This window comes from Aricia agestis, chromosome 8 (genome assembly GCF_905147365.1).
Source record: "Aricia agestis chromosome 8, ilAriAges1.1, whole genome shotgun sequence".
NCBI lineage: Eukaryota > Metazoa > Arthropoda > Insecta > Lepidoptera > Lycaenidae > Aricia > Aricia agestis.
The window spans coordinates 997,498-1,022,977 of NC_056413.1; the positions used below are offsets into that span (position 1 = coordinate 997,498).

The 25,480-nt window shown below is 35.6% G+C and overlaps 1 protein-coding gene across 1 annotated transcript in view; it reads right to left on the reverse strand.

The window, feature by feature from the left end:
* The window catches only part of LOC121729731 (neuroligin-4, X-linked), a 108,277-nt gene that overhangs the window by 32,676 nt on the left and 50,121 nt on the right, over positions 1 to 25,480 (reverse strand). The window contains exons 3-4 of the mRNA XM_042118340.1: positions 16,674 to 16,829; positions 349 to 546 (exon numbers count right to left, since the gene is read on the reverse strand). Coding sequence (XP_041974274.1) covers positions 349 to 546; positions 16,674 to 16,829 — 354 coding nt within the window. The remainder of the gene's footprint in view (positions 1 to 348; positions 547 to 16,673; positions 16,830 to 25,480) is intronic.

Genomic DNA, 25,480 nt, shown 5'->3' on the forward strand with positions numbered 1-25,480 from the left:
GCGTACCCTCATACTTATAAAAAATCCGATGTGTATAGACCTATAGAGACTTATAGACGTAATTTTTGTCTTGTCTGCACTATCTTTTCTATCGTTACAGCCAAAAATGAACATGAAGTGTATATTATTATTGTTGTATTTTTTATTGTTAACACCTTCCTGCTACTGGTAATCCAAATTTCATAAAACATTTTTTTTTAGATTCTTGAATTTATTTTGTTACTGCTTCATACTAAGCGCTCACTAAGCTCAACTAAAACAACTGGATGATTTTCAAACTGAAAAACTGTTGAGCTCACAGTAAAATGTATGTATTCAAAAGAGTAAAAAACTGCCTATTTTACTTACCTTCCGGCACAGCAAGCGACGTCAGCAGAAAATGGACACACGCGGCCCCCGTGCCGTGGCCCATCAACGTCACATTCGTTGGATCTCCTCCGAACACCGCGACGTTCTCTTTGATCCAGTGCAGAGCTGCGATCTGGTCCATGAGGCCGTAGTTCGCCGGGGAGCGGGGGTAGTCGTCCGAGCGGGGGTTGAGGAAACCTGCAACAAGTGAAAGATGTTTTACGGTCTTGGTGGAAACAGTTGAGATGTTGGTTCTTGGTAGAAATATATTATAATAGATTTCATTTTCTAGTGGAATTAGTTTTGTTGTTGCACCCATGCTGGTACAGCTTTATAATGGCGTAGGTTGAAATCTATAGCTTTTTTTTTTAACGAGCTTTGGCCCACCACACATTCCCACCACTGTATCTCCTGTGTCGCCAGGATCGACAGCGGCAGAAATCTATAGCTATAGCCTAGGTCAGTGTCATTTTATTAGAATTTTTATCGTTTGCGGTCGCTTGCCGCGTTGATCGAAACGTTACCTTAAGACTTCCCGAGCTAATGCTACCAAGCATTTGAACTGAGCCAAATAGATTATATTTAAACATTACAATTAAGTTTTATCCAAACTTGACAAAATTAATAATAATAGACTGTTTCCGAGTGGCTATGGAGTATGACTGTACGTAATTCTTTCTTTGACACGCTCCATAGCCTTAAAAGCTTGTCGAAAAATATGCGTTATTCCACAAAAGGCTTAATGAGCAGAAATATAAAATGGCTTAAACATTTTTAAACATGCGGCAAGGAAATAACAGATTCGGTGAAACCTGTCATACGTGATTAAATGCGAATTCGTACGGAAAAATGTTCAAGCACGTGCGAATTTTAAATTCACCACTTCGAAAACGCACATTCGTAAATAATCCCACATAATATCACTCTGTGGCTTTAGTAAAAATAATATTGCAATATATTTAATGTGCTCAAAATATTTCATATTTACAGAATTAATGCGCTTTCCACGGTCGGCCATTATATTTAAGAGTATAATAAATTCCACAGCCACCATACCGAATACAATAAATAAATACGCATTTTGGCCAGCTTTATAGTGACTTTGACTTCAAACCAATGGCATTTATTATATTGCGCTATGCTTTTTGCACGAGTTTTTATCACTAACACCTTCGTGGTCTAGGTGCTCGTGCTCGGGTCTGGACTGATTGAGGTCATTGGTTCGCTTTCCACGAAGAAAGAACTAAAAAGAAATAAAGTTTTGTTATGAGTTATGACAATGCAGATTTATCATGTATTTGATTGTTTGACATGAAAAAAGGTCGGTGCGTCGGATGGGCGTTCTGATCTATCATCTATCGTCGGTCGTGTCGGTTTACCCTTAGGGTTATGGAAGCTAGGCAATAGATCATAGTGGGATCTGTTATTAGATACTAGTTCTTACTTGACTCTCCCATCCTGATATTTATGACTATTTGAATTTTGAATATTAACGGACTCAGGTACACATAGTTATTTTTGCCACTTTGTGTGTACGTTATATAACAGATTAGAAAAAAAAACTTGAGAGGTGTCAAGGGACACCCGAATGGAACGGATTTCTTACGTTCAAAAAACCTGTATACAGGGTGTAACAAAAACAAGTGATAATACTTTAGGGTGTGTACGTGTTCCCTGTAGAGATTTCACTGTGAAAGTAGCAGCGCTGAAAGACCAAAATTTTTTTCACTTTTGTATGGGCAAGGGCCCGAGCGTCACGAGTTTCCCCATACAAAAGTGAAAAAAATTTTTGGTCTTTCAGCGCTGCTACTTTCACAGTGAACTCTCTACAGGGAACACGTACACACCCTAAATTATTATCACTTGTTTTTGTTACACCCTGTACATAAACTCAAAAAAATTATTTAAAAAAACGCCATCTAGTTAAAGCACAGGAATGCTTACCATCAACGCCCTCTGCCCCTAACATGCAGGTGCTAATAAAAAGTGTCGAGTTCAAATCAAGATCAAATATCGTTCTGTCTAGTCTTCAGATTTCCGTCGAACGCGCGATAAGGAACTTCGTTCCAAAACATAGCAATTCCTTTATATTTAGTGCTGTTACTGCATCTTGCATAATATTATCCTTCACATGTATGCTCTTCATACAGTGTATTCAAATGTTTCTAGTTTTAAATCAGAAACTTCAGTTTGGAGCACCATCGTAAGTTTACAAGCGCCACTGGCAATGTTCATAACTACGCCCTCCAGTGGTCTAAACTCACATATAGAATTAGGTCAAAGTAAATGACGTGTTTCAATGGAGATAGTATAGAGTATAGACTAACTTAAAACGCTACATATAAAGCTGATCAGGGTAAACAGTAATACAGTGTAAGTTCAATTACAGAGTAAGGGGTTACAGGGTAAGTTAGAATTTTCCAAGTTAACTCTAAACCAGCACTCATGACTTCCATTATACAAGTACGCTGGACTTACGATACCCATTGAAATGACAGCTATTTTTGTTCCTATTTGAAGCGGAATCAGCGCCCCCAATGCGGGGGAAGAGATCTGACGTAAAAATGACGTTTGAAAGTCTCCATATTGGCGCTGATAGCAGTAATGAGAGTACTTGGAACTAATACTACTAATGAGAACCAATAACGACTAAGCGGCCATTTGCAAGTTAGGTCAGATTTAGTTCTCTTCCCCCGCATTGGGGGCGCTGATTCCGCTTCAAATATGCACAAATAGCAGTTGGGTGTCATAAGTCTAGCGTACTTGTATAATGGAGGTCAGTGTAAACCAGCGATTGGCGTTTGACATTTTTATCCGCCACCATAATGTGATATATATTATACCATTTTCATATTCTATAGCACAATACAGTCAGGCGTGCAAAATACTTGCCGCATTAGCGTTAACTTGAATTATCGAGACTTGCTCTGTATCTGAACTAACCTTGATTAACTTTGCATTATAACAGAATATAAACTCTCTAACTTAAAGAAATACTAAAGTATATTACATACTGAATATTGTACAATCCTTCAATTATTAATTGGCGGGTAGAGGAAATCTGAACGATCACTTAAGAGACACACTCCTCTTAAAATTCAATAACAATAGTAGGTAATTAATTTCACTCACAACGAGTTTCCTCGCAATATTGGTATTTCCCGCAACAAAATAAGTATATTTCGCCAACTTTGTGGCATAAAATGTGCAATGCCAGTATGATATACAATTTCCGAGTTCTGAACTAGTTGCGAAGCCGGAGCAAAAGATAAACTTTACTCAAATTAATTTGTAACGGTTGCTGAAACAATTTAGAAATGTTCCATTGCAGCATTTCCTGGACCGCGTCCGACGACTTAAACGCCAAAGGGTTACAAAAATACAAATATAAACAGTAGCATAACTAAGTTTGGTTTTATCGTTAAGCGTTTCGCAGCGCCGTTGGAGCACGCGTGTTCGAAGCTGTAACAACGTATGGACGAACGGCGCTGCTCAAGCGCGCGACTTTGAAACGCTTCTACTACCCCCATACATCTTCGGACGCGCGGCATTCCAACAGCGCTGCCGAAACGCTTAACGATAAAACCAGCCTAAGGGCCGGGACCGGAGACACATATTATAAACACGACGCGGCGTCGCATCGTGAAACGACGCCGCATCGTGGTACGACACGACGTCACGTCATGTGTTTATGTGTCCCGGCTCTAAGGCGTGTTCCTGAAACCAGTTTTTTGCAATTGCACGCTTGAAATTTCCTTTTATTTTCAATTAACTTTCTATATCTAATCTAATCTTTTATCCATCTAATATCTAATCTTTTAGATCTTTCTATCTCTGTTGTGACAATATGTGTAACGATAGTGAGCTTATGCTCATTGACAGATTGTATAGTAGTATAGTGAGTACTATAAGTGAGGCGGCCTTGGAGAGCTTTATGTGTAGTGAGGCTAAAAGAAATTTGCGCGTTGTGGGATGGAACAAGCATATTCAACCGGCTCATTGAGTGGCTCGACACAACTATCATGTTTGGTTATCTCATGGGAAACCTCGCTCGGGTGAAATCTTTGAAAATATGTCCTCGTCTCGAAGAATATTTAAGTCAAAACTGAGGTGGTGTCAGAATAATAAAGTTAAAATAAAAATGGACATTCTGGCATCACATCACACTAAAAAGAACTTTAAGTCTTTTTGGAGGCAAACCAATAAGCTCAATCCAAGGCCGTGCATCCCACTCAATGTCGAAGGCATACAAGAGCCAGTTGGAATTGCCAATATGTTTAGGGAGAACTTTATGATAGAGCCCTTATCCAGTCCAAACTGTGTATCTCAGCCGCTCGAGTCTAATAACCACTTGCCCAGCCGGACAACTGCTCACCCGATACGCTTTACTGCGAAAGAGGTGTCTAACACGATACGCACTATGACAAAGGGTAAATCTCCAGGTCATAATGGAATTAGCATCGAGCATCTGAGATACGCTGGTTCACATTTACCAAGGGCTCTATCTTTGTTTTACATCCTATGTATTAGGCACACGTATTTGCCTGGTGACTGTAGTGAAGACGGTTGTTGTACCAATAATCAAGAATAAAACTGGAGATTCCTCCAGTAAAGCAAATTATAGGCCCATATCGCTAGCAACAACAATAGCAAAGGTCCTAGACAGTCTGCTTGATCAATATCTAGACAAGCATCTTAAGTTACACGATGCCCAGTTTGGCTTTAGAGCAGGGCTATCTACAGAAACGGCAATTTTGTCTCTCAAGCAGACTGTCAAGTACTATACTGATAGGAGCACTCCAGTTTATGCATGTTTTCTGGACCTTTTGAAGGCTTTCGATATGGTGTATAAATATAAAATATAGTTTATAATACCAATTTAGACTGCCTTTATGCTTTTTTGTCTCTTTTGTAGAAGTGTGTTTAATGGCATTATTGTTTACTAATTTTATGATAATTTTATTCAGTCCATCACGCCTTAGGATTTGTATTGTTTTTTTTTTTATACAATTAAGAAAGTTAGAACAGAATTATAGTTAACATTAATTAATAATTAATTATAGTTAACATAACATTAATTACAGTTAACACTACAATAATAACTAACTCAAAAACACCAGCAAATCCAGTCAGATCCATTATAAAGTACACTTCTGGCTATTTGCTAATGTAACGTTTAAGCGATCCTGTCTCGAGGCACCAACGTGATGATAATTAACTTGAGAACTACGCACTTGAGATAAAACAGTTTGTAGTTGCCATAGCAACTGATAAGGCTGTAACAGCAAGATAACGCAGACAAGTTAAGGCATGTTCACAGTAACGATGTAAACGCAAATACTGAATCAATGAGAGCAAAAAATCGAACAATTGCTAGTCGGACTAACGCGTTCATACCATAAAGTTAATATACCTAGCGGAATAGAGAAACAAAGGCCTGAGCAAGCGAGATGTCACTATTAGTAACACTGCGTGGTAAAAAGAGACGTGTGATACATGACAGCAGTACTCTTTTTTTGACGTCCAGTCGGCACGTGCCGCACGTTGACAATTTAATCTCATAGAAATCACGTTCAATCATGCTTGTGTAAGTGTATACGTACACATATTTTTACACACAGATGAAACCAATTTCGGTTACGTTTGACAGCTCGAGATTGTTGCTCTATTCCGCTAGGTATATTAACTTTATGGTTCATATACGCGATGACGAATACTGAACCAAATGATATCAGAAAAGTTGACCAAGTGCTGGTCATACCAACGCTCACGACTGTTTTTCCGTTTGAGGTACAGAACTCTTAACACAAGAAGTATAAGTAAAAATATGCATAGAATTGTATATCGCTACAAAAATAATAATACGACTAAAAGAGATGTCATTTTGGTAATAATAATCTGAAAAATTATAATAATATTTTCGACTATTAGCTTGCTTTAAAGTTTAAAATATCATTAGTAGTCAAGGTCTATCAAACATATTTTTAAAGTAAAATATAATCATACTATTTCCGACTATATCTTGCTTTAAATGTAAAATTGTAAGGATCATAAATATTAAATATTTTAAAGTAATTAAGCTACATTCACACTCATATTTTGTGATTGTGAATTGAACATCTCGCGTCTTGTACTGCGTACTCACCTTAACACAATATAATGTTGTGAAATAAAGTTGAATGTCGAGATTTGTGCCTTCCAACTCGTGGCTCAGTTGACGTTTACTTGTTTGTTAATCATGATCTGAATGTATCAAATGGTAACATTTTGTATAACATCTGAACATAATAATATTGTTACGTGTACTTTCGACATCAACGTGTCATAGAAATTCAGTGTACATCTCAAACTTTGACTCGTTTGGATGCTACAATGCCACAGACGGACACACATACACAGACAGACAGACATACAGACACGTCAAACTTATAACACCCCTCTTTTTGGTCGGGGGTTAAAAATATAAATAGTTCTAACCACGACGCCACTACGTTAGGCTATCCACATCTTATCTGACAGATACTTCATACGCTATCTGTGAGATAAGTTTAGGATGGCCTATCCGGCACTTATCAGGAAGTGGTGAAACATTAATTGAAAATAGAATTAGAGCAATTCTATTTTCAATTAATGTTTGATATTGGAACAAATTGTTTGCACGTGTGAGGCAGTTATAATAAAAATACTTCGACGTTTCTCTTGAAAATATCAAGTTGATCGCTCTAGTAAAATACGTCAAAAGCACTAGGTTTTAAAATAGTTACAAGGTTTAATGTTACGTTTAGTGCTCACGATCTGAGCAGTAAAGAGTTCTAACTATTTTGTATTTGAAGTTCTCTAAAAACACAGGTATATGAATTTATTCGCAGACTACATGACGCCCACAACTCCGTTGCGCCAAAATTCATTTATCGCGCGGAAACCGTACATTTTTCAGAGTAAAAAGTATACTATATCATTTCCCGGAACTAAAAGTATTTCCAAACCAAGTTTCAGCAACATCGGTGCAGCGATTTGGGACTGAAGAGGTATGAGAAAGATACACTTTTTACATAAATTATATAGGTTCTACGAGTATCCAACTATTATATTTCTAAATAACATGGGTGCTTAATAAAAAATATTACGCAACGTTTATTTATGCGGTTTTTATCAATAGGTCATCGAGGTATTTATGTGCTTTATGTTTGTGCAAAAGTTAGTTATACGAGCTTTTTACCGCTAATACAGTTCAATCCATTAACTCTGCTTTTGACTCAGAAACCAACCAGAGATTTCATTTTATGCTAAAATCCGTAACTAAATTAAACCTCTTATGTTATGGCCGACCCCGCTTGTCAGGAATCAAAATCTTCAAGTTAGAAATGTCATTAGTTTCACAGTTTGGAATTATAGAGCGTAGCTTTATTAAACTCAGATCAGAATTAAACTGTCGCCAAATGTGAAAAGTAGGCACCTAAAATATAATAATGTAATAACAAGCTGTCCCGGCAAACGTTGCTTTGCCATAATATAAATCAAGTATTTCGTATTATTATTTATTGAAGTGACTTAATAAGTATGTTACCATGACAACGTCCATCGCTATCCCGTCACACAAACAATGGTCGCCGTCAGACTCGTGTTGTAATAATTTACTATTATTTATTCAACAAATGCACTTATCAATATAAAAAGTACCCAGTAGCCGATTCTCAGACCCTCTGAAGATGCATATAAAATTTGGTTAAAATCAGTAAAGCCGTTTCGGATAAGTACGCGGCCTAACATTGTGACACGAGTTTTTTTTTTTTTTTTTAAGAAATAAGGGGGCAAACGAGCAAACGGGTCACCTGATGGAAAGCAACTTCCGTCGCCCATGGACACTCGCAGCATCAGAAGAGCTGCAGGTGCGTTGCCGGCCTTTTAATAGGGAATAGGATAATAGGGGAGGGTAGGGATGGGAAGGGAAGGGAAAAGGGGAGGATAGGGAAGGGAATTGGGCCTCCGGTAAACTCACTCACTCGGCGAAACACAGCGCAAGCACTGTTTCACGCCGGTTTTCTGTGAGAACATGGTATTTCTCCGGTCGAACCGGCCCATTCGTGCCGAATATATTATAAGATAAAGCGTCTTTATTGAAAGTGTCAATGCAAAATTCAAATGTATATGGGCGCCGGCTGGGGGGTGCCAGGTGGCGCACTTGCACCCCTTGGGAATCTCGGGATCAACAGGAGTTATTGAAATAAAAAGCCAAAGCCCTAAAACCCTATTACCATGCCGTACAAAGATAGTTCGTAATGTTTCGGCACTAAATGTATTCTGTTGACGTAAATAGACAGTCACTGTTGTTCGTAAAAAGAAAATAAAGAAAACTAAAATCTGCACCCCTTGGAAATTATTTCTCCCGGCGCCTATGAGAATGAATACAATTCATACTTATATTATAAATGCGAAAGTGTGCCTGTCTGTATCTGTCTGTCTGTATGTCTCTTACCTCTTCACGCCCTAACCGCTTAACCGATTATGCTAAAAAGTATGGATAGTCTCGGGAAAGGGCATAAGAAACTTTTTATTCCGGAAAAATGTACGGTCCCCACGCGATAAACGATTTTGGCGCAACGGAGTTGCGGCTATCAACTAGTATTAATCATAATATTATAATATTTCTTTTTTTTATTATGTTATTTGGGGCCGTCTATGGGCTATTCGCCCATATCCTTTTTTCGCTATATTTGTATATAGGTTTTTTGCACCAAGGATAATTGAAATAATCTTATTACTCAATTGTTACAAATACAATTAGGATGATATTATAAGATTAAATGAAAGAAAGAAATAAATAAATATTAAATAAGTAATAATATTATTTCAATTATCCTTGGTGCGAAAAACCTATAGACAAAATATACTATAACTAGATGATGCCCGCAACTCCGTTGCGCCAAAACTCGTTTATCGCGTGGGAACCGTACATTTTTCAGAGAAAAAAGTATCATATATCCTTTCCCGGGATTCAAAGTATCTCCATGCCAAATTTCAGCAAAATCTGTTCAGCGGTTTGAGCGTGAAGAGGTAACAGACAGACAGACAGACAGACACACTTTCGCATTTATAATATTAGTATTATTACTTGCGCTGCTGTAAAGGGACCACAGACCAGGAGTAGTCGTAGGAACAGCGTGGCGCGTTACCATGGCAGTAACAAAGATGCTCGGGACGAGCATCTCTGAGAGGGGAGTAGTGTACACGGTATACGGACATGTGGTGCCATCTAGCGGCAAACCAGCGAAACTGATCAGGGGACACACTACACATAAATCCCCTACTCGAAACTAGATGGCGCTAGGTGGTACATGCTGGAGCCTCCTAGAAAGTTCCCATACTTGTTTACTTGTTTACGTGAATCGGGAACTTTCTAGAATTCGTCTCGCCATATAAAAAGCCGCAGGTAGACGGCCCGGCAATTCAGTTCGATCTGAGCGATCTTCGAGGCGACAACAAGTGATCAATAGTGAGTGAACCAGTGAAACCTGCGACTTGGCTACGACCTAGGACAGTGATAGTGCTTAGTGATTGGACCTAGTGATTAGTGTTTGGACTTAGTGCTAAGTGTTGTGACCTAGTGTTTAGTGCAGTGTTAATAAAGTCTTCAAGAGAGTCACCAGGTCTTTCTCTCCAAATCCTCGAACCCTAGCACGTAACAGTATGGATATGGATATAAAAATATAGCAAAAAAGATATGGGCGAATAGACTTTTTTTAATATTATATAGAATAGATAAAATATAATGTATATGTCGCAGCCGACTGGTTTAAATAGCCGTTCAATCAAACAGCTAGCCCTTTGACTGAACAACGCCATTCAATCACACGGCTATACGTCGTTTAGCCGACTGGTATACTACAACGTTCAACACTACAGCTAGACGACGCTTAGCCAACTGGTTTGTTTTTGTTTTGGCGGGGGGCTGCGCCCCCGAGCCCCCCTTTTATTTGACGGCGGTCGCTGGCTGCTGCCGCAGCACGCTCGCTGCGCTCGCTCGGCTCATGGGCGTACCCAGGTTCTGGGCCAGGGGGGGGGGGGGGGCAAATCAGATTTTTCATAAGCTAGGTGTTTATAAAGAATAAAAAATTAATAATTTTTAGATGTAAAAATATTGTATTGCAAACAAATGGCAAAAATTCGTTCTTAATTTTTAATTTTTATAGATAAAAGTACTAGATAATATACTTAGTAGGAACGTCAACATGATCCAGGGATGGCAGCTGAATCTGCCCAAGCTTTTGAATCAGCTGTAGTGTTGAACGTTTTGAGCGACTAAAATATTCAATATAAAAGCTAGACGTGTGATTGAATGGCGTTGTTCAGTCAAAGGGCTAGCTGTTTGATTGAACGGCTATTTAAACCAGTCGGCTGCGACATATACATATATATCATGTAATAATTATTATTATAATATTTCAGTACAAAAACATATTGTTTCTAAGAAAACGAATGTAACTGCAAATAATATGTAAATATATTTTGCTGCTATCTGAAATATTTAATTATCTTATTGTGTGTTCATCACTAATTACGAATTTACAGTGCAAATTGAATATTTAGTCGCAAATTGTCGTTATAATTTTTTACCTAGTTTCCCTCTTTGATAACGTAACTCTTTTCCAAATTTAACTTAACTTTGGTCAAATAATCCGCGACGCTTATGGAAAATTCTGTGCATATTAAGTGGAGTTATATATAGCCAAAATGGGAAATCAGGTAGTCAAGTATAAAAAAGATAATATTATGTGTGTAAATTTTATGTAACCACAAAATAATGTACAAAACTATAATATTATGCACATTGCATAAATATTAAATATACATTATACATATTATATGAGTCTCCTATAAAAAATAGTAGGTAGGTCTAATAGATATTATGAAAAACTTTAAATATTTTATTATACTCGTAATACTGGATAACCCGGTTTATTTCGTATCATATTCCTTCTTATAATATAAAGATTCCCTAGACTTCCACGAATCGGTTCAGCCGTTCACAGTTTTAGCGAGACTAACAAAATTTGAAATAAATTTTTATTTATATCTAGATGTTTAGCTGGTGTCCTTATTAATAAATTATATATGTTCAGCTGGTGTCCTTTTTAATAAATTATATTACAACTGCAGTCCAATAGTATTTTTTAATATATATTTTTTTATAAAATAAGGGGACAAACGAGCAAACGGTCACCTAATGGAAAGCAACTTCCGTCGCCCATGGACACTCGCAACATCAGAAGAGCTGCAGGTGCGTTGCCTGCCTATTAAGAGGGAATAGGGCAGGGATTGGGCCTAGAGCATAGAGTTTTTTAGAAAAGTATAATATTATAATATCCTTACTTCAAGGATTCACGCTAATTTTCCATCAGACTGCGGTACTTTCATATACAAATTCATATTTATATACGCTTTGTAATATTTTATGTATATTTCGTATTATATCCGGTCTGCATTACAGGAGTGGTTTCAACTTGTTTTTGTTTTTACGCTGAATAGTCCACTCAGTCCACATGAATAGCTGCAGGAACAATGATATTCAAGGTTTAATATCTGTTGTGTTTTTTTGATTATGAGGTCCTCTTGTAGTTCAATTGTTACATAATATTATAGTGTTTTATTATGAATATTATTATAAACTATGTTTCATATTATTTTTAAAAGGCATGAGTGGATGCAGTGGTAAGTAACAATTTGAAATCATCCTTTTTGCATTAACGGAGGTTTTAGGACCGGGAAATTTTTTGTAATAAAAAAATTTGTATCGTACTTACCTTCTACTCGTATGTATACTGTATAGCCGAGTATATTATCCAAATGATCAGGCAAATTACAAGGTTTGTTCAAAGGATTAGGGAAAAAGTGAGTAATTGCTCATAAGTTATAAAATGTTACTTAAGTATCTAATTTATTTCAATATTTTTTTATAATTAGAACTTATCTATGCGTGGTTTATAATAGAAAAGATGTGATTATTTGCGTACGTTGAATAGTTTCCAAAATTACTGGCCTTATTTTAATAAAACTTGGCACAGATAGGGAAAGGACATCGGGTACTTTAAGTTAGACAATGTGTCGCACACAAAATCTCAAATATTTGTTTTTCTATCGATGTTATTCTATTGAAATCAACTACAAATAAATTATTAAAATAGAAATAACATGAGATATTTATTGAATAATATTATTGCAATACATTTTAATGAGATCTGTCAATATATTTTGTTTGTATCGGCGAATATAATATTATCCTGCATTATAACCTAATAGGTGTCGTTATCCAAATAATAAATTATTCAACGTACCTATTTGTTATTTATTGTCTAGATGTGAAGTCTGTATTGCTCGAAATCTAACGTAGTTAAAATTACTGTTTTTAGGGTTCCGTACCCAAAGGGTAAAAACGGGACCTTCGACTTCGATGTCTGTCCGTCTGTCCGTCCGTCCGTCCGTCTGTCTGTCTCCAGGCTGTATCTCAAGAACCACTATAGCTATACTTCTGAAATTTTCACAGATTGTGTATATCTGTTGCCGCTATAACAACAAATACTAAAAATTAATATTTAAGGGGGCTCCCATAAAACAAACGTGATTTTTTGGCCATTTTTGCTCGATATCAATAATAGGAACAGGTACTTGATATTTTCACAAAATCCCTAGTTTTAATATTATGTTTACTTCAATCATTAATAATACTTAATATTAAAATAAAAAAATAACGGGGGCTCTCATACAAATAACACAATTTTTGGTCTATTTTTGCTGTATAACGGTACGGAACCCTTCGTGCGCGAGTCCGACTCGCAGTTGGCCGATTATTTTTCTTCATCTTGACTTTTGATGCATAGGTTTTTTTAGAATTTTAAGACAACCGTAGTAATCAATACTAATATTATAAATACGAAAGTTTGTGTATCTGTCTGTTACCTATCTTTCACTTAAAATTATTATACATACGCACTGTATGCAAGCAGAAAACATGCCAAATATTGTGTAGTTTTATAGATTTCAGAATAGGGACTCTAGAAACAGATGGAAGAAAACGTCTTTTTTTTCTACTGTGTACTGATATTCCACAAAACATAATTGTGGAGGTGGATCCAGTGAATAATTATCAAAGAGTTCCTAATTTGTTACAAACAAATTCGTCTTAAAGTCAATTCCGCGGGGAATAATTTTGATCTTTAATAAACCCAGTGCGAATAACTTATTTAAAACCAAATTTTAACATTCTCTTTGTGGTAGGAAACATAAACAATGTTAATTTTTAAAGCCGAAATTACTTGGATAATTAACTTTTGATGAAATAACACTAAAATTATTGTTCGGACAACGATAACATTACCAAAATTCCGATGTTGAAAAAGTTATTTTCCATTGTTGATTGTATTAAATTTCAAAATAATAAGATTAAAATGAACCTATCATAAGTCAAGAAACAGGAAATGACAATATTTTTCATTAAATCAGTAAGTATAGTGGTACACTGTATGATATCCTACTAGATGAGATTCCGTATGAAGACACTTTGAGTTAGGACTCATACTGCCGCACTCAGAATGGAACATTAATTAGTTAAATGTAATTAAGTAATTCAAAATTTTGACATAAGCCCCATACATTATCTGTCAATGATATTCTATGTTACTAACGTAACTAGATTGGAAGTTTACGGTAGCAACGCGTTGCCACTTCGAAGATGCCTGCAGGCATATCTCACATACATAATGACATAACGTATATATGACTTGACATTGTCTTTTGAACAAAAAAGTGGTTACGCATTTCTGAGAATCTTTTGTAAGACATTGCTATTCTAGTATTTTAGAAACTCATTGTTATCTGTAAAATTCTCCATTAAATTGAAGGTTAATCGTAATTAAATGTCTCTGAGTACGGCGGTAAGGACAGTTTTATAAATTAACGAGCTTTTGCCCGCGGCTTCGCTCGCGTTAAGAAGCATTATTATATACAAACTTTCATCCCCTATTTGAACCCCTTGGGGTTGGAATTTATCAAAATCCGTTCTTAGCGGATGCCTACGTTACAACATCTACCTGCATGCCAAATTTCATCCAATCCGTCCAGTGGTTTGGGCTGTGCGTTGATAGATCACTATGTCAATCAGTCAGTCACCTTTGAGTTTTATATATATAGATACGGCGTCGCACGGGTATAAAATATATAGCCACTGAAAAAATGATTAAAATCGATAGCCTATGATCCTTCACGTAGTCTACTTCTTACGAGTATCTGTGCCAAATAACATAAAAATTGCTCCAGTAGTTCGCGAGATAAGCCCTTTCAAAAAAACATATTACAGTTTCCACGCGATAAAAGGAGGAAGGGGGAAGGAAGGAGGTAAAAGGACTCGAAGGAAGTTGCGGAAAACATAATATTCTAATTCCTAAATAACAATAATATTAATAAGTATTAAGATTCGCAACAATACACAACTTGTGCCGACCACAACGACCCACGGGAAGTAATTCAGAACTTCGTAAGAAGTCAGAGTTTAAAAGTTCGTAAAAGTTTAACTGTTACCGAGTAAAGTGCTGACTTTGTCAAGAATTGTGTTCTCAAAATAAATTATTTATTTAAAGGTTCAACTTCTAAATTACTGATCAAGTTTTGAATAGGTTTACTTTTTGTGGCGCTAATAAAAGGTCTGCTGACATTGTTTGAATCTGTTTTTGAGTTTATATCCGTGATAATATACTTTTCTTGTGTGACGTCTATGCCAAATACCTATTATTACGAGTACGAATTATTATCTATAGAAAGTTAGGTTTTGAAACAACATTTTTATACTGAATTGCTTTTTTATTTAAGTTTTTAATATTCCAAGTCCTTATATTTCTTATTTAAAATTTATCTTATTAGCTCTCATCATTTTCTTATATAATTACATTACATTTAAGTTTCAAGTAGGTTTCAAATATTCTTATTTACCACAGTTTACCACCATTATTATTTAGTCCGTTGATTTAATTCTTCTGTTGTATTTAATAGCTCATCTACTCTTATGATTACTATTTACATCTAGCTTATTTTTATCACTCTCATTATTTTCTTATCTAATTACATAAGACAGTTGACCAGTAGATTTCAAATGTTATTATTTATCACAGCCATTACTTGGTCCATTTATACTATTCTTCTAACGTATGTAGTTCACCCACTCTCATGATTATATTTCACTCCATTGGCTCATCCCCCATAAGTGGGTTATAAATAGCCGATAATATTCTAAATTTGAATGTTAAATTTACTGCCGCCATCAAGTTAATAGCCGAGTACGTTCGTCGGTTTACGAGTGATCTCGCAAATCTCAATTACGGCAGTAAAGTGACTGGAGCGAAGACGTATTTGCACATACATCGTTATTTTCCACATAATTAATACCGTTTAGTGTGTGTGTCTGAACGGGAGCAGGGTTACATAAGATCCTAATTTATCTTTTGGGGAATATAAAGTGTAAGTCGCGGGCCCGAGTCGTATACCTCGTAATGCTGATCAATTGCAATATGTACTATCAGAGAAGTTGATTCCTAGGCAGATGGGGGACCTACGTAGTTTGGTCGCGTTACGTCAAACCCAGCCTACAGATCACAATTAACATTGAATTGACATGATCCAACCAAAAGACGTTAGTCTGTCAACTGCCTAGGAATCAATTTCCTCGATGGTACCTACTACGAATAAAACTGTATATTTGTATGAAAAGTACGCGAGAACACGTGTAAAACATATCGATCTAGTTTAACTTACACGTGAACGAAAATGCTATAAATAGAATTTAAGCCCTCATCGGTAGAACACCCGACTAAATACGCGCTTTTTTAATTGGAGTCTGCCACCGGTAAAGCCTTACCTTGAGGTTTTTTGGGGTCATTTTAACATTTGAGATTTAGCCTAGTTTCCGAAAAGCCCAGCATACCAATACTGAAGACGTCATATTTGCAACATTGTGCTAGTGCCGCTGGTTACGTGTTATATTGACATCCAAATAAAGTCATAATCAAACGTGGCGTATATTTTGGACGTCATGAACACTGGCCTAGGTCCTAGGTAATATTTCGGAACATACTCTTGAAATTTACGAAGACGATTAGCATTTTTATTTATTTAAGGACCAAATAAGGGCTAATATAGAATATTTATACTACTAGCTAATCGTAACAATAACATAGTTTGTACAGCCAACTATATTAGCCTCAAGTTAAATATTTACTCGTATGCCTGTTAACCATAAACCTTAGTCTTATTCTACATTTTGAAATAATTATATCACTTACCCAATATCCCCAGCCTGTAGTTGATAGTGACCACCACGAGGCCAGCGTGTGAGGCCAGCACGGTACCGTCGTAGGGGTTACCGGAACTCCACTCATAACTTTCTCCGTGGACGAAGACCAGGACCGGGTACCGCGCCACCGCATCCCGTACTCCCGCTGTGGAGAGATTGTTATGTAAGCCTTTTGCAATGGTTGAGGTGTAAAGTACGTAAGCCTTGTCCAAAACACTATTGTGTCTATAACAGCCAATGTAAACAGGGGAGAGTTATAAGTTTGACATGTCTGTCTGACTGACGACTGTGTCTGTCCGTGACGTCTAAACACCAAAACGGGTAGACTTATTTCGATCTACTTTTTCTGTTTGAAAACTGATAATTATGATTGAGAGTGTTATTATACTCATTTCATCATGATCAGTTTGGTCATTGCTCGAAAATGACCGGAGTTTGTTTTAAATCCCCTCATGCATATAAAAAACAGAAACGGAATCACATCCATGGCTGCAAGTAACACTTTCGGCAAATTAGAAATCATAATAGTTTTAGTTCAATTTTTGAAGATTCTCTAAACTACTATCATACATTTATTTAATAAACAAGAATAGTTTACTCGATAAAAAATACGATTCGATAGAATAATAAAGTTATTACGATCCATAATATTTTCGATTCCAAAATGCACGTAACAATTACCTGGTAGAGTAATTTTAAGAATAAGTCATAAACATATCAATAAAAGCCAAGTTTAGACGCAGACAAACTTTGAAATGTATGTGGTTGACTGCGAATTTATATTCGCCTATTAAACCACGGAGGATGCTCCATGAATAAGTTTACTCACAGCCTTACTCAGCGACATTTTAATATTTTTTTATTTAATAATTACATTACGTTAATTTAATGTAGGAACTAGTAATTAAATTATAGCCAAAGCAATCACAAAATTTCTCTAAGTACGGCAGTTAGTCTAAAGAATATCCGACTAAACGGAGCCAATAGAATGTACATCGCTTTTTCTGACAACACACAATAAATCGGCAAATTTGATTACGTCACGAAATTTACTAATCTCGCAGCGAGTGCCAAGAGCGTAGTATTGATTGAGCATTCTCAGTAAATGTATCCCGCAACGGCAAATCCTTTTCTCCGGATCCCTTTTTCAGATACGATCATTTGTATTGACGGGACCTCGCTACTTTACTAGATTTGTGACTTTCCGAACGGTATGAGGCATATTATATATTGTTTTCCTTTGATTTCGTCTGTAGGTTTTTGAAGCGTGACTTTATTTTATTTAAAAAGTTTTAATCGTTAAAAAATAATAAATTTTGTGTTAAAAAATATTACGTTTGTGGAGTTAAGATTATCTTACTTTATAATTAAAATTAACTTTGAAAAAAAATCTTTTTTGAAACGCTGAACTGACAACTATAAAATGAATTTCTCTTATTTTAACGTTCAATTTTATAGTTAATTAAAGCATAAACGATATAAAGGAAGCGCTGAAAGAAAGCTTTTAAATTACGATAATACCCCGCAGTAAAAATGGAATGGACGTATGTCGTCCCGTTAAATGACGGCTTAAGGAAGATGGCGGATGCTCCTGTCAACGGTCATTTCGGGGTTCCCGCGCGGAATTTATATTTCGAACTCTTTATTGTCTTTGTCTAGACCGATTATTGTAATTGGAATATCAAATTAAATAAAGTTGCAGATAATATAAGAATGTTCTGTGAGAAAAGATGATGTTGATGAAAACACAGAAGTTGTATACTTTTTCTCTTCATGAATGTCAGCATCTCATACTCAGTTTATTTGCAATTTAAGCGATTGAATGAATTTTTGGATTTGATTTTGTGAATTTCAATAATTATTGTCGCGAATGGAAGCATTATTAAGAACTTACCAAATAAAGGGTTCTATACAAACGTTATACATTTTAACCACGTTAATAATATGTAACATTATTATACACGTCGCCTCACACACGCTCAACCAATATATTTTGTAATATTTAATTTAAGTTAAGAACCTTTAGGTCTTTTTATTGTATATGTCTTATATGTAACAGTGCTTTATTATATTATGACTGTATGTGTTCTAAATAAAGAAAAAAAAAATGAGGAAACGAAAGACAAAACTTGTTTACTTAAATTCATTGTAACCCTAGTATCCAATACCCGCGAAAGCGTCTTCTCTGTATCGTTCGAAAGAACCCAAAGGATTCAATACGAACTTGACCGGTTTTTCGCACTTATCTCGTATATACATTCGCTTTATTTTAGCTGAAATATCTACACCATTTGTGAGGAAAGTATGTCATTAACTTCCTAAATAGTCGAGTTTTTGTAAGCAATATACCCTGACGTAAAGGTTTATTTACTTCTCAGTTTCAGGACTTAACACTATCACGATTACATCTTGTTTTTCAAAGTGTCGAACTTCGAAAAAAAAGTAGTGCTACTTATTTACAATGTGTCTCGACACTACAGTGCCCCAGCTTTTAAATGATGATGACTGTATGGTATATTTTATGAACAAAGACATCATAATATTGAAGGCTTCGACCCTGATGTCGAGACACATTTGTATATTTTTCACTTGTATCAGCAGAGTGTACGTGTAACAAACTCTGAAGATAGTTAAAACTCATATTATATTACTGATAATATGATTAGTGCTCTTGTGTACTGCGCACACACTTGGGCACTATAAAATTACTCTTGCATAGCTATGCAACCGGCTACCGTCACCGAAACCGGTGTGGGAGCTATTATTATTATATTTCTGATGGTTAGCTCTCTGCTACCGTTTCATGTTCAAACCTCTGAACCAATTTAAATGAAATTAGGTATGGAAACTTTTAGTGGGTAGACTACGCAGGAGTCCCACATACCCCGGCCGATATCCCCAATTTGCCGGGGATGCGTAAAGCATTTACCCATGTTAAAAAAAAGGTATGGATACTCGGTTCCGGACTAGTTTTCCTTATTTAGAAATAAATAAAACGAATTCCTATGCAACAAAGTTAAAGGCAACATTGTCTTTGAGTAAAGGAATAAAGGTACTAAAGACAGATAAAAATATCCTATTACAATCCGTAATAAATCTAAGTAATGGAGAAAGAATACATATTTTAGTTTCAATGAAAGTATCAATTTCACCCGTTCGAAGAAGTCAATATAAAATTAATTACGACGAAACTCAAGACATAATAACGATACAAGAATTCAATAAAGATCAGACGAACAGAACAATAAAAGGGAATACACCGGGTAATATTGAGACATCTGTGAGCAAGAATGGCTGTGTATTTGGTCAAAAATAGGCTCTTAAATTAAGAGATGGTTTAATAAGTATGACGTGAGACTTGATATTTTAAATTAATGATAATATAATATTATGATTGATGATAACTGAAATAAAATACATACAATTATTAGATCACGGATCATCATGGACCATGTACAAAGCCAAAACAATATAAATCATTCAAAACATTATTATTTTATTTTCAAATTCAATGAAATTAAATTAGTGAAAGAACTCAAAATATTTTGTAGAATAATCAAGAAAATAGTTATGCAGAGCATTGACAATTACAAAAACCCTCGCATCCCCAAAACAAATTATCCAAATTTATTTTACTTAACGACTATTAATTTGTAATCTGTCGAAGGTAAACCGACCCCAGACTCGATTTAGTTAAATGACAAACTTTTCCATTTAACATTGCACCACCCGAAAGTCACAAATTCTGATGAAATCGCTAATCGAAATTGAACCCATGGACCTTATCGCGATTGATCGGAAATAAAAGAGATCAAGTTTTTTGAGCAAGATGAAATACTTTTCGAAATGAAAGCAATGTTTTAGTTACTATTGATATTACAATTTGCAGTTTAAGTGATTACAATTATTAGATCAGAAATTTTTTGTAATCTTTAGCTGTTTTAATCTTCGATGCTTTTATCATATTTTCTAACATGACACAAAATTTTAATAATAATTTTTATCTTCCACTATAACCTTTATTTTAGACGTTCCATAAACTGTTAATAAAACTTAGCCATTCGCTATTTAAACAAACTACGCATTTTACCGAAGAATGATTTTTAAATAGAAATACCGATAGCAGAAATAATAGTGAGTATATTATCAAATTGTTTAATAGCTACAATCGACAATAAACTATTATATCGTCCATCGAGACGCTCGGTTCGCCGCTACACACATTAATCTGTTGTTATTGTTTTAGAAACAAACGACTTAATTACACACAAATTAAATGGAGAATGGAATTTGGTTGTTTTCAAAGCAATTCGAATCGTTTTTGTGCATTTTGTCCATTGTTATAAAAGGGGATTGATGAAATGAATTGACCTTATCAGCTTTGTATGACGTTATACTCGTAAATCGAGATGTTTTATTCCTAAATTGTTTTAATAATGGCTGTATTTGAATGATTTTATAATAATTATGACTGTCACTCTAAAATTATCATCTACTTGTGTCATCTCAAATAACAAAAGTAGATGTAATTTTAATCCTTTGGATACTTTATTTTCAATTTTAGCTTCTGTGAAAATCGTCAAGTTCTTGAGTCACTCTTCGAACCTGAATTTTTCTTATAAAATATTGCAACCCATGTATCAAGTAAGGTCCAATAGATTTTGTCACTCCAATGAAACGGAACGATAAGTATCTCTCTTTCGTTTGGCTTAACTAAGCCTTTCCCTCGTCACCTCGTGTCCGAAGCTATTGTCGAGTTCCCGTGCTATTTTGTTCATAAATCGAATTACACTTCGGTATTGAAGCCCGAATTTTTGCTGAGGTTTTCACGCTTAAAAGACTCTTTCGATGAAAAGATTTCCTTTGGATTTTTTTTGTAGTATGTCGCATACCAGGAACCACGTTAGTTTTATTTTATTAATCGTATTTTCTTATTTTTTAATGTTACTGTCATTTGTTGTTTGTGTACAGAAATTACCAATTTTGACTAAGCCATCGTTCACAACACTTCAAGATTTCGGTCACGGTGTACTTTTTTTATTAACCTAGCCCATACACCTCAGCCACTTTCCAGCGGCCGTGGTCCATTGATTATTGCTGGTATAAATGACATCCTAATTGCTATTTCACGGATCAAAATGAATCGGATTGGATATACGAGTATTTTAATCGAATTCCAAAGCCCAGTATATTTAGAACAACACAGTTCTACGGCACTAAATCCGGCATTCACATCACGTTATTACGCTGTTTTAATCGAATCTCCGCGAATTAGCGGTGGACTGAAATGTTATGGAATTTTAAACGCAGCGTTGCCACTGCTTCGGTCATCAACTCATCATCAATCATTCCCAGTTATCAAACATTGGGGAATTTTGAGTGAAATATTTCACTAATAATGCCGTTTTCCATTCAAATACTGGAATTCCGGAGCGCCGTAAATTCCGGAAACGGATATCCGTACAGAACAATTCTCGTAATGTTATTCCGTGTCGTAAGGATATGTATGTAATTGATTGCCGAATACATTATGGTCTAGGAGTCGGAACAGCGGATTGTTCGGACTCCTAGCCGAATTCCGCCGAGTTTATGCAGGTAAAAGTTTCTCAGCGCATGTTTAAATACCTACGTGTGTGACATTACTACCGGTTGAGGAATAATATGGAGAAGTTTTCTATTGCATTATACCATATAAACCACCATCGAAATTCACTTATTTGTACTCACGGTTTTTTTCTAATTTATATATTTTATCTACTACGTTATGACTTCATTAACAAAAGGAGTAGCTTCTACTCTGGAAAAAACTTCAATATTATTGTAATAGACCATAACCAAAATACAAAATCATAGTGAAAGAGCAAAGGTCTAACACACATTGACTCCTCATCTATTATGCATCTTGCATAAGTCGAGCTATCCCTTTTTATTGATATAGAGCAAAAAGAGACAAAACATTGATTTACATAAAGCTTTCGTCGACTAAAGTGGGATTGACGTTGACAAATCGCGTGTTTTGCTTTCGTGATTAAAACAATAAGCGAACGCCAAAAACTATTTTAGTGTGGACATGAACATAATATCGTGATATGTTCACGTCCACACTAACCAAACCAAAAGATTACTTACACCGTGCTGTAAGTAATATTTTTGGTTCGCTAATGAATAAACAGATTTAGAAGTTTTGGCAGCAAAATATTATGTGTCGTACTAGATAACCCTTTGAACTTCGAATCATTTTCCTCATGATTTCCCTTACCTTTTTTTTGCGCAGGGGAAACCCATCATGGGTCCCCCGGGTCGGGTATGTACCTCAGTTAAGCTGAAGCACCCCGGGGGTATGTGATGATTTCCCTTACCTAAGCTAACCTTACCTTCCCTGAGCCAAATAAATAAAGTCCAGCAACCAGCCGTTCTCGAGTTTTAAAGAGACTAACAAAATTTAAAAAAAGAAAAAAAAAAAAAAAGCATTTAATTATATATATATATATATATATATATATATATATATATATATATATATATATATATATATATATATATATATATATATATATATAAATATCTTAGCAGATTAGAACTTAAAAATTCAGATTAAGTTTAGAACTGTGTGCTGGTCTAGCTAGGCGTATAATATAAATTTATATTATTATACGCCTAGCTAGTCCAGTACACAGTTCTGAACTTAATAGCATAAGAAGAAATAAGTAAAATTTTACAGCAGAAATATCCAAGTAACTGTTGGCCAAATAATAAAAGTAAATAAGTAGAGGGGCGTGCGCTTAAAATGAAGCAACCCAATATTGTGCCATTAACAAAATAAAATATAGTGTAGTGTGTATATCATAAGAATTAGGTCGTAAAAAGGGCCCGCGACCTTATAAAAGTTAACTATAACGTATTTTTCCCTTATTGTGGTTATTGTAATATTAACAATGTTACGGGAAGATATTAAATTCTTGAGTGTAATAAATTTTGTGAGACACGAAGTTAAAATTAAAACGTTGAGAACAGAATGTACATTTACCGTCTTATCTTACAAGTTATTTTGGGTATGAAAAACAGATATTAGCCAATTTCCAAATCCACTTGATACTCAGAAAAAACTTTATTGAAATCGGTCCACCCATTTCAGAGGAGGTAACAAAAACTGCGATACGAAATTTTTAGAGGTTCACATCACACAATAATAATATTATTATAATAATATTACAGATAGTTCCTAATAAAACATTAATTTATCCTGACATAAAATATACCGGTCGAGACTCGAGGAACTCCTTACAAAATTCAGTTCGAATAAAGCCATACTTTTTCTAGAAGCCAATAACACTTAGTCTAGCATTACCGCTGCCATCGACGGAAGGGGGAAGGGGGGAATTACGTGAATAAATTACCCGCTATCTTTGAACGTCCTGTTTGCGACATTTGTTTAGATTTGCGGTACATTGAATAATGCGTCCCGCGCACGTAGAGCACTGCAGTTCGTGACACGTAATGCACAGCGTATTGTAGTTTGTTATTTAGTTCTCTTGCTTAATTGCATTCCCAATGTGGCCCAATCCCCTACCCTATTCCCTTCCCTACCCTCCCCTATTCCCTTCCCTTCACATCCCTACCCTCCTATTACCCTATTCACTCTTAAAAGGACGGCAACGCACTTGCAGCTCTTCTGATGCTGCGAGTGTCCATGGGCGACGGAAGTTGCTTTCCATCAGGTGACCCGTTTGCTCGTTTGCCCCCTTGTTTCATAAAAAAAAAAGCGATTTACAAGGTAATCGGATTTGAGGCAATCGTAGCTAGTTTGTAGAAAAGTGCAACATGATGCATTTAATATGAGACGGTAAAAAAAGTAGAAGGCTTTAACCGTATTGTTACTGTCGTGGCTTTAGCATTCCAATTGTTTATCTATCCATTATTTATTGTTTATATATATATATATATATATATATATATATATATATATATATATATATATATATATATAAATGGATTTTCAAATGTGTTAGTCGCGCTAAAACTCGAAAACAGCTGAACGGATTGGGCTGATTTTAGTCTTAAAATTGTCGTAGGAGTCCAGGGAAGGTTTTAAAGTGACACGAAGTTCACCGGGACAGCTAGTCTATATATATATATATATATAAAAATGGATTTTCAAATGTGTTAGTCGCGCTAAAACTCGAAAACAGCTGAACGGATTGGGCTGATTTTAGTCTTAAAATTGTCGTAGGAGTCCAGGGAAGGTTTTAAAGTGACACGAAGTTCACCGGGACAGCTAGTCTATATATATAAACATGGATTTTCAAATGTGTTAGTCGCGCTAAAACTCGAAAACAGCTGAACGGATTGGGCTGATTTTAGTCTTAAAATTGTCGTAGGAGTCCAGGGAAGGTTTTAAAGTGACACGAAGTTCACCGGGACAGCTAGTCTATATATATAAACATGGATTTTCAAATGTGTTAGTCGCGCTAAAACTCGAAAACAGCTGAACGGATTGGGCTGATTTTAGTCTTAAAATTGTCGTAGGAGTCCAGGGAAGGTTTTAAAGTGACACGAAGTTCACCGGGACAGCTAGTCTATATGTATAAAAATGGATTTTCAATTGTGTTAGTAACGCTAAAACTCCAAAACGGCTGAATGGATTGGGCTGATTTTAATCTTGAAATACTCGTAGAAGTCCAGGAAAGGTTTTAAAGTGACACGAAGTTCACCGGGACAGCTAGTAACCAATATAACAGGGAGTTTTTGTTCGAAACAAAAACCCAGCTGTGCTAATACTAATTAATGTTATCTATT